The sequence below is a fragment of the Pygoscelis adeliae genome, unplaced genomic scaffold (genome assembly GCF_000699105.1).
Source record: "Pygoscelis adeliae isolate BGI_AS28 unplaced genomic scaffold, ASM69910v1 Scaffold298, whole genome shotgun sequence".
In the NCBI taxonomy this organism is placed as follows: Eukaryota; Metazoa; Chordata; class Aves; order Sphenisciformes; family Spheniscidae; genus Pygoscelis; species Pygoscelis adeliae.
This window is the reverse complement of record NW_008825303.1, coordinates 4,157,821-4,168,617: the sequence shown is the minus strand read 5'-3', so window position 1 is coordinate 4,168,617 and position 10,797 is coordinate 4,157,821. Positions and strand designations below refer to the sequence as shown.

Sequence of the window (10,797 nt, the reverse complement as noted above, 5' to 3'; positions counted from 1 at the left end):
GGAAAGTCAATTATCCAGTGAGTCCCATCAACTGAAAGATATTTAATGGGGGATTATTGCCACTTCTGTTATGTCAGCTGTTTATTACAGCAGATCAATTCCCAGCCCTCTCTAGGAAGAGATCTGAAGAACCGTTTTGCTCACAGGAGGATTCATCTGGGTGTCCTTTCCTAGCAGAGATTAAAAACAGAGGTTTTTTGCTAATTGCGGTAACATCCAGCTGCTCCTAAACCCCCACTGATTGTTAACTCCGATCAACAAACCTATGCGAACAGTCAGAATAAGAGACAGTCTCTTCAGAAGACAGCAGCTCTTTCCCATCCTCAACTTCACACGCTCCGAGGCAAAATGATCTGTAGAGGGCTGGGCTGCTCTCTTCCCATGTTTGTACTTGGTTATAAATCCAGAGAGCAAAACTGCTTGTGGTATTAAACTGGGTGCTCCAAGCAGCAAACCATCTGCTTTTCATAGGGAACTTTGGTCGTGCTGGGAGCTTATTCCACTACATTTGAGGACAGGGAGAGGAAAGAGAAGAGGGCTTAAAGGAGACAATTCTCTACGGCCAGTGGGTTTGAACTTGGTAAAATTTCCAGGAACAAAACTGTCCATGGGGTTAAAGACTCTTTAGAAGTTATTTTACTTGTTCTATTTGAAGAAAAAGGGTAACTAGAGAAGAATGGCAGGATTAAGGCTTGATACAGAGAATAAGCAGAATATACACGCCCTACTTCCCGCACCTACATCCCGAGATGCTTGAGAGCACAGAAGTAATGCCCCCCACACCTCGCTAGTGAAAAGGAGCTTACAGCTAGCTGAAGCCGTCAGTGTTTTGCCATATGTCCAGAAAATTGGCAGAGATGGATATCACCTGGCGTGACACGGAGTGATCCGAGGTGAGAGACGGTGGACAGTATTAGCATTTCCTCCTGCAATAGCTGGAAAGGTTTAAAGCCAGTTACCGCTCCCCACGTTACGCTATCAGAAGAGATAAGGAGAGTGCTTCTCAGCCACCTCGGTGCAAGCAGCAGCCGCCGCGGTGCAAATCAGCAAGGGCGCACTGAAACGACACATGGGCTGCGGAGACGTGAGGACAGAGCACAGGTTTGTTTTGGGTGGCGGAGTTAGCAAAGTCTCAGGCTAGCATGAAATGTCAGCTCAGCAGCCAGGGAATAAAGCCTTATTTATTCAGAGAACAGAGTACAAGCACCGACAGGCACTTTCCCAGGCCTCGGCTTTGATCTTGAGGGACTATTCTGCTCACCAAAACCTTTGGGCCCGTGCCAAGGCTACAACCAAAGATACCAAATATTGGCAGCGGTCAGAGCAGCGACCTGAGCACAGCTGGAACAGGTAAATCAGTAAAGAGCCCCACAAAGCTACTGAAGCAAGAGGTGCTCCGTATGTAGAATAAACTACATTTTGCACAGCAAGAGAGCTCAGCAGGAGCTCTGGTATCAAGCTTCCTTTCTATTCCTCCTAGGAAAACAAAGTTACCCTATGCTGAGAAGCCCTCCTCCGTATAAACAGCAGGAACCTGAGAAATCAATATATCCTCACAAGTCGTTAAAAGACCTTTGTATAAGTCAGGCAATAGTAGCAGGAAGGAAAAAACACTGTTCAGAGAGGCAGGGCATTCTCTGGGGAGAGTCCTGCCTCTCCCTCCGCCCGTTTGTATCAAGGGAATTTGCTGACGCTTGACGAACAGCCCTCGCGTTACCACGGGCAAGAATTTATCTGGTTTCTTGCAGAAAAGCGGCCCTGGTTGCGCTTTACCCCCCGATGCGAGCATTGGTGGGAAGGGCTGGCCACCTTCACGGGCTGCTGGCAGAGCCAGAGAGCCTTCCCCGCGCTGCAGACACACCTCGGAGGCCACCGGAGCCCCCCCCCGGGACCGCCCTCTCCCCGAGAGGCTGCTGGCCTGGCTTCAGAAGCAATTATATCTGGAGCTATTTTAGGATTACTCCCTAACCACCTGGAATATCTTATTAGAGGGAAGCTCAGATGTCCAGAGCAATTTTGGTTTCCAATCCCGCGTTCACAAGCCAGAGTTAACCCTGAGTTGCCAAGCAGACAGAAAAGGAGATGACAAACGCTTTCCTGCTTCGTCCGGCCCATTCTTTTGAGGACAAAAACCTTACAAGCAAGCCACCTCAACCCCTCCCTGCAGGACACCTACCTCTCAAATATTACCATCTCACACGTCTGTCCCTCCCAGAGACTAGAGAACTAATCAAAACTCTGTGCTCAATAAAAAAAAAGTGAAGTATTAAGGCAAACGGAACAGCAGCTCATTGTCTCCTTCTCCGGTTTTGCCTGCACAAATTGCAGTTAGGGTGCAAACAGCGACATGAATGAGAAATTGGAAGTGCTCCTTTTCCAGGTCATTCCCTTCTCCCGCACCCCAGTTTCGTACAGCTATTCGAGAAGGGCTCAGCTAAAGCCCGATGAGGTTTTACCAGACTACAAAGTTGTATCCAAATGGCAAACTCTGAACCGGAGAGAACCCACTAAAGCTTTAATACGTAAAAGAAAAGAGGAAAAAACTTCTGGCGTGAAACTCAAAATCATTCTGCACCTGCTTACTGCAGACCTGCAGTTTTGACAGAGTTTTTAGGCCAGAATCTTGCTGAAATGTCCACTTAGGGACAAGGCTAAATGTTGCGGGGAAAAAGAAAGCCCCTCCCCTACCCCGTGGGTTAACCGAAAGCACCGAGTCAATGAAAAGGTACAGGGGCAGCAATTTCAGGATTATCAGAGAATCCACAGAAATTCCTTTTGTGGGTAGAGTTAAGCCTTAGGAAGTGAAACAGATGCTATTATAAAGAAAACTGTTGTACTACAAAACGCTGATAAGATCAGGACTACTGCCCTGAGCTGCAAGTTCTCAAGCATGGAGAACCAAGTTATAATTACTGCCCGCACAAGCTGCCTGGTAAAGCTCTGCTGAGATTGGAACAAACTCTTCCCCGTCTTACTAATAACAGAGCTCAATTCAAAGTCTACAAGCTTCAAAGATGGGTTTTGAAAACATTTTAGTGATTTCAGGAATGGCAGGGAGGATGGGGAAGGAAAGAAAAAGAATGGACTGAAGTTAACAGATTAATTCCTTTTTTTATTAAGTTTCTTTTCTGTGCTCCCATGACCTAGTGACGGCAGCACCAACACAATTCTTTGCAAAACAGGAATCTGCTTCCTTATCCTTAAGGAAAAGTTGGACTCTTTGTGAATGACTCCTATTCACAAATACTCAGAGGAATTAACTAAAACCTAAGTGACAAGTAGATTTGCTCAGTGCTATATGGCTGTGGGAAGAGAAATTCTCACTGCCACATGAGAGTCTCAGATTCACCCTGAAGTGAGAAAAACAGAAGTGTAAGAAGACAACACATTCGAGCTCTTTCCACCTACTGTTCTCCGGTGTTAGCTAGAATTCCTATAAATTGGCACCGAAGGAGACAAGCCGCAACTATTCCTAAAGATAAACTTAGCGCCCGAACAAATCCTAAAATGAGCCGTATCTTCCCCGGGATATAAACGAGCTCCTCGCTCTGCTCCTTTGCTCTGCCTCCAGATATAGCACAGTCCCCGCAATATAGCATAACCTTGATGAAGCCTATGGAATTGCTCCTGGAGATGAAGATCCGGGGGAATTCTCTGATGTCCAATACAAGCTGTTGGTAGGCTGCCTACAGTCATTAGCACAAACGGTTTCTTGGTTCCCTTCTCCCACATGGTATTTGTTATATTAAACAAAAAGGAGACTTTATAACCAAGATCCTGCTCTGCTCCCGCCACTGATGCTGTACTTTAAGTTACATATCAGCATGAACTCCAAGCTAGGTGCTACAGCAGAAGCAGACTGTCGCAGGGATGAAGACTTCATCAAAACAAACATAAACCAGGAATGCAGGAGAAGCAGCAACTGGCAATTTAAGAATTACAATCTGTTCCTACGGAAAACAGCTTTCAGTAAAAGAGAAACCGAATACCTAATGTCGGCTATTAATGAAGAATTCTCCTCCCACTACATCAGAAAAATACCCAGTGACCCACATAAGGAATTAAAAATCCAACCCTTGAATTGGGCCCTGGATATCTGCAATAACCAGGAGGCAAAAAATGCACCGTGTGAAATGCAACTTTTTTATTCCTGGGACCTTCACCCCCTCTGGATTAATGAGTATCTCCTGAGCGATACCTCAATACGCACAACACTTGAGGCACATACTTAAGGTTATGGAATCTCAGCCACTCATTCCTAGACCCTAGAGCAAAAGCAAAGTAATTATTTTAAGCTGACTTATCTTAATAAACACCATGACCTTTGTAAAAGTTTGGGTCAGGATTTTCAGGAGCGACTGGTGATTTCTGAGAATCTAACATGAGACATCCCCAAAAACCAGACCACAAACCACTCTCTGAAAGTCAGACAGCTGCTTTATGGCGACTTACCTTGCTGCATTTAAGAAGGCATTAAGTATCAGCTGATGCCTGAAAACCTTGGCTGTATTTTTACCTTCCGCGAAGGAACGCATGTGCTAATGTGCGTGCTGTAGTGACAGCCTGACAAAATCGCTCACGCTAGTGCTGCACACCAGCCTCGAGTGGAAAAGGAGCAAGCAGCACCAGCAAGCCGGCGGCCGTGGTCCTGCCTTTCCTACACGGCTCTCCCTGGTAACCAGAGACATCGCCAAGCAATGCAGGAACCCACGGGACGAAGACCCACACCCAACCATCTGCTAAAAGCAACGTTTTCACCCGCGGAATTAAAAGCTCATTTTTCTTCACAGACAGGCAGCCCACAACGCCCTTTTCGAGGACGGCTGCGGGAGCCTTCGGCTGTCGGAGCCATGATGGATTTGCACGGGATTCAAGCAAGTCAGAGGAGCGAGCTGAGCCCAGGCTCCCCCCCCCCCCGCCCCCCCGCCCCTCTTTCGGGCGCCCCGCCCCCCGGCTCTTCTTTCGGGACTGCAACTCCCCGACAAGCAACTCCACTCCCTTGTTGTTTTGTGCTGACAGGATTCCCACCGCCCCTGTGTCATAAGCTGAGCCAGCTCTTTTGTCTGCCAGCTTGTTCTACAATTATTTACTTGGCTGTCCGGGACCGAACAGAACGGGGCTTCATCTTGCCGGTAGTTCCCATCTTTCTGCCATCTTCATGCCACATGCCTTCCAGGCAATCTTAGCCTTACACTTTCAAGATACATTTTTCTCCAAGGGCGTCACTTTCAGAAGAACAATCCACACTTGAAAGAAGAAATAGAAGTGACTTTTTCCCCCCTCTTCCGCAAGCAACAGCCATTATGCATACCACAAATACTCCCAGAGCAGAGCTAGCTGGAAGCAGCGTATACCGACTGGTTATTAGCCTCCATCTCAACAGAAGCTAAAAAAAAAAAGATAAGTTCGGGAATCGTTTCGAAAACAAACTGGAGAACACAGGCACTTCTGCATTTGATCCCGATTTTTCTGCCTAGAAACCATTTTACACAAAGACAAAAGAAAAAGCCCAGTATCTTTAAAGCATGCATTTGAAATGAAAAAATTCAAGCAAGGCTCGCACTAGGGCAGCGTGCTACCATTTAGCAAACAGAATTATGCGGGCAGTCCACAGCCACATTTCTCCCCCCTTGCTGTCATGCCAGCTAACAGTTCTAGTCTGTCTGTCTGTCGTCCCCCCCCCGCCCCGGGTTATTCCTACCTCCACGCAGCCCCCCGCTCACCAGCTCTGAACTGGTATACCGCAGTTAAATTTTTACTCCCTGGTATGCAGACTCCACTGGTGAACGCAAACAAGTTGATCTGCAATATTTACCCTACTCAAGGTGAATATACTGCACCGGCATGGCTAACGTTGGGCACTTCAATACGGCCTGCTGAGCACGCCACAGCACCTTAACAACATCGTTCACCGGCGTGATTACGAATGTAAGCCGTGCCTCGCCGGGGCAGACCATCTAGCCCAGTACTCCACCTTCAGTGACAGTACCAGGAGACAGTATTTCAGGACAACGTGTGAACCTGCCCACTTTCTGCCAGGCTTTCCCACCATCCCGAAGTGGTGTAGCACAGCACATCCCTGATATGCCTTTATAATCCATTCCTTAACTCGATGCCCGTGAATTTCTCTAATTCCGTTCCTTACTGCGGTACCGTCTGCCTCCCTTGCAGTGAAACAGATTACTGCAACGCAGCAGCAAGAGGGTTTTTCTTTTAGTTTTTGCTTCCTGGTGAAGCTTTGCGCGCTTTGGCTTCCAGAACGAGTTGGCCAGAAATCAGACTAAGCTGCAACCTACTACCAAAATACTTGACTACTGCTGAAATGGGCCAAAGTAACTGGATCAGTATTAGTGCACAGTATGCCAGTTGTAAGACAGTATTTTATTTTTTACTTTTTTGCTATTCCACATCAGCTAAGACCAGCTCTGGCATGCTTATGGTCATTTGTCTTGCCAGAACAGGGCAAATGACCTCAGAATCAAGCCTATTAATTCAGTAAGATTCACAGGACTCTCACAAGATAAGCAAGTATTGGAAAGAAGCACAATGACATACTTGTTAGCACCGGCCGAGCTAGAAATAAAAACAGCCAAAGGCTAATGCTAAGTTTGTTGGTTTGGGGTTTTTTTTTTTCCAGAAAGCCATCCCCCTAACACCACCAGAGCCCTGCCTACTATATTCTCCACCCAGAGACCCGAAAGAGGAAGTTTTCGCCAGTCACTCCAATCCAGTAAGCTCTGAAGCAATTTCTCCAGCGACCGTCCCCCCTGCCCGACATACCCGCCTCAGTACCCTACAACAGCTTGAGTAACCTTTTTTCCCCCAACCCAACCCCTCTTGAGAAGCAAGCCCCGAGAAAACACAGGAGCAACTGGTTGCCTGCTGCATCCCATGCACCAGGGCTGCTTCGCCAGCGTGCCTGATGGCACCGAGAGTCACAAACACCATTCACCCGGCAACTTGGAGCAGTTCCTGCCACACGCGTTGGTGGAGAAACACCAAACTGGTACAGTTTTGCAGGAGCAGGTGGGTCGGAGCCCACAGGCCACGCTAAACGGAATGGGAGAAGAAATAAAGCTTGCCGAGCTTCAGCAGTTCCTCCTCGAACTGCTGCCCGTGGCAGCGTAAAACAAATCGTCTCGCGCATGCGACCAACAGCTAAGGGGAGAGACTGCCCTGAGTGCCCACAGCAAACTTGCAAACACCTGTGGCTCACCAGCCACCACAAAGGAGCTCCAGCTTTTTTACTTCATGGGGTTTTTGCAGGAGGGAAGGAAAAAACAGCTCTGTTTTTGTCCGTACAAGGTTTCTTAGCTCAAAGAACTCGACCTGAAGCAGAACCTAACCCTCTTCACACTCAGGCTAACATCTGTACAAAAAGACAGTGAAGCCCAGCTTTTTTTCTTTGTTTGAACCGTGCAGTCCTTCGACTCAATTTCAATACACATAAATGCTGTAAGCGTCTCCCAAAGTCTGCTCAAGTTAGCGCTGTAACAAAACAGCACACCAGCGCTACGTTAACTGAAATGCCCACTTACAACAAAGAAAAGAATTCTCGGTCCTCTGGCATTTATCTACCAGGAGTAGTAATTCTTCATTCAAACACAGAATTAACCTCCTACCAAAGCCAAGCACTAGCGAGTTAGCTCCTTCCTTCCCGCACACGAAATGTAAGGGGCTCTGCTTACTCACAGGACCAGCGGCAGGACACGCACTCTTCCCTGCCTGCCCTCAGCACCAACCAGAAATCCAGCCAAAGTCGCCGCATCCCGGAGGTCTTACACAAAGGGGTTATAGACGTCGTACGTGAAGTAACTCGAGTGAGACATTAGCAGGCAAGTGTCTGCAGCAAAAATAAACATAACACCAGCCTGTTCCATTCTGAATGGCCCAGCAGCAGCGAGAGAGAAGATAAATGAGCCAAAGATCAAACCTCTACCTCTCCATAAAGGTTCTTACAGACTGGGGTTTCTATACCATCAGCTGGAAATTGGTATCTGTAAAGCAAATCACGTTCTTGCGAAATCTCTTTATAAAAGAATAAACCCGGAAGAGTACACCAGGGAAGCATCGCTCTGTACGTGCCCGGCTTTTTCCAACGCCCTTGCAGGCAGCCGGTGCTCGTAACAGGGCGCTGGGCTAAAGAAACCCTCGGTCCGCCTGAACACGGTCATTCTTATTCAGAAGGAAGTAACGTTAACACTGACCTGTTTGAGCTGCTCGTCCAACCGCCAGTTCTGGCGTCCAGACGGGGAACCGGCATACGGTTGCTTAGTAGCGTCTTTACCCTGTTCTTCTTTGCCCTGCTGTCCCCGCTGGTGCCCCGAAGCTGGGAGAGGATTAGAGGTAGAGGCCACTCTTTGGTTGTGATGGGCAACTTTGGGAGCATGAAAGTATTTCAGAGCAGAGCAGGTTTCTTTTCCAGTCACATCAGCGCCATCCTCAAGATCGCCACCTTCCTGACCCCCTTCTTCCTCCTCCTCCTCCTCTTCCTCCTCCTCTTCTTCTTCTTCATCCTCCTCTTCCTCTTCTGGCTCTGAATTCATGCTGCTCTGATCAAAAGCCCGCGTAGCTCCGGCTGCAGGTGGGCCTCTGGCCAAGGGACCAACAGCGGAGCCGCCCGAAGCCCTGCCAGATGTGGCTGCTAGGACGGCCTGCTGCACGGCCAGCTGCTGAGTGTAGAGCAGCTGGGCTTCTCTCATCTGCCTCTGCTGTCTCTCCCTGGAATCCATCTGCAGAGGCGTTTGCTGCTTCTGCTGCTGCTTCTGCAGCTGCTCGACCACAGCTTCCAGCTTCATCCCGCAGTTTGCATGGCTGGGAAAAGAGGGGGGCGTTTTTGACTTTATTTGGCAGGGTTCAAGCCCCGACCTTGGGAGATTGGCAGAATCTGAAAGATAGACAAATATTTGTCTGTATGAATATAAAATGCTTTCATCTTTTCCCCAGGAAGAGGATAAATAGACTGCAAAGCCAATACTCTTTCCTGTGCAGGAGACCGTGAAACAATCAGCTTCATGTTTAACAGCCTCAGGCTCAAACTTGCATTCAATTTTCAGACTGTTTAATTGTATTTTCAAGCTGAACACATTTGCTATAACCTCAGTTTCATATACCCCAAAGACAGCATCTGAAATGCCTTTGTCCACTCTCCCAGCAGTTCGGTTTTTTGTCAGAATCCTTCCACGCTTCCTAAATAATTACTTTTGAAATGTTAGGTTTAACATCTAGGGTTTGGTTCTTCTGAAAACACTACCTTAAAAGGAGAGAGCCGGGATGATAAGCTTGCCCATATTTCTATTAAAAAATGGGCAGGAATTTATCGCACACCAGTTATCTCTAAATTCTTTTAGGCTTTCATTACGTTACTAAATTCTTTACCCTTTATACGTCTTTCTTAACCCCCCCCCCCCCTATATTTAGCCATTGTTTTTCCCCAGAAGAGCGAGACGAGAGTAAAGCAAAGACCACTGTAGCCTGAACCAGACTGCTGAGCACCGAGCAACTCCTGCCTCTGGTTCCCAGAGTTGCCAGCGCATCTCAAGCCCCGGCCGTGGCCTCCCTTCGATTTTCCCAGCCCAAGGACCCGGGAGGTTTCCCAGCTCTCCATTTTGACCTGCAGCAAGCCCATGCTGAGCCAGCACTAGCCTCCTCTTGAGCGAAGACCAACAGGACAGACCGCAGTCGGAAGCACGGCTCTGATCTAGTGTAAATCCTAGAAAGACGACTACGCCTTTAATCCCCAGCCATCAAAATCAGCACATGTATTTTGGACTTTGTGTCGCAGACTGGACCTGCTGACAAAGACCGTCCTTCTCAGGTTTGGGTTTTGGGTTTTTTTTAACGTAAAAAGATGCTTAAACGGATCCCACTTGCTGCCCTTCAAGGTTCATTGATATCAAAATACAGTCAGCTTAGAGAAACAAAGGAAAGGCCAACTACAAACAAGCTACAGAGTCTCCCGGCCACCTCCCACCGCCCTGCTAACAACCAGCACTGCGCTATTCAAGCCACATACTTGAAAAAAAAGAGACTACGTTGCTAACGCGCATTTTCAAACCAGGCACAGTTCTGTTCTAAACCAGCAAATAACCTACCAGCCACCAGTTTCAGAAGTGCAAGACCACTTCCAGCATCCCCACCGCAACTCCAAGTCTTCCTCTAAGGCGGTCAGACCCCCGTCTCTCGTGCAAAGCGCCCGCGAGCTAGGATGCCCAACTCATTCTTCCTCTGCAAACTCTTCCCCGTGCTAAATAACAGCCCATCACCAAAATGAAAAGCCTGGCCGGTGCATTTGCATTTTTATCTAGCAGGCAGCAGCATAGCTTTAGCTTGCAAATGAAACAATATAAAGTGGATTAGTGGTTTGAATGTCAGGAGCAATAATGCATTACCTGGCAGCTGAAAAGAGTCTTAGACTCGTTGGGAGGGCACAATACACCATCTGGCCTGGCTCCACACACACACACACACACTCCTCCAGTGAAGCAACAACCAACCGGTGCGGGTGTTGCAACAGCAACCGTAAACCAGGCTAGAGAACCTACAGCCCACACCTTGCCGTACGTTGTCGCACCCGGGGCACGGTGAGGTGCCACCTCTCCTGCCTGGGGGACATTCAGCAGGGCGTGCAGTTCATACACGCCTCGGGTGCGTTAACGATAATAAACGACCCGATACTCGGTTAACGCGCCGAGCAAACACACCTCAGGTGCAGCAACACCCTGGTTTGTGTTGACCGCCTATTTCCCGGAGTTCAGGTACAACGGCGCGCGCGGCAGGTTACGGCAGGATTCGCGC

At 48.3% G+C, this 10,797-nt stretch overlaps 1 protein-coding gene across 2 annotated transcripts in view; it reads right to left on the bottom strand.

Annotated features, from left to right (window-relative positions):
* The window catches only part of ARID3B (AT rich interactive domain 3B (BRIGHT-like)), a 32,552-nt gene that overhangs the window by 21,456 nt on the left and 299 nt on the right, over positions 1 to 10,797 (bottom strand). Inside the window, exons 1-2 of one of the 2 annotated variants that reach the window (XM_009330085.1) lie at positions 10,095 to 10,156; positions 8,208 to 8,887 (exon numbers count right to left, since the gene is read on the bottom strand). In XM_009330085.1, the coding sequence (XP_009328360.1) occupies positions 8,208 to 8,798 (591 nt within the window). In that variant the 5' untranslated portion in view covers positions 8,799 to 8,887; positions 10,095 to 10,156. Of the gene's footprint in view, positions 1 to 8,207; positions 8,888 to 10,094; positions 10,157 to 10,797 lie in introns of those variants that run through there. The other variant, XM_009330086.1, reaches the window with a different exon arrangement.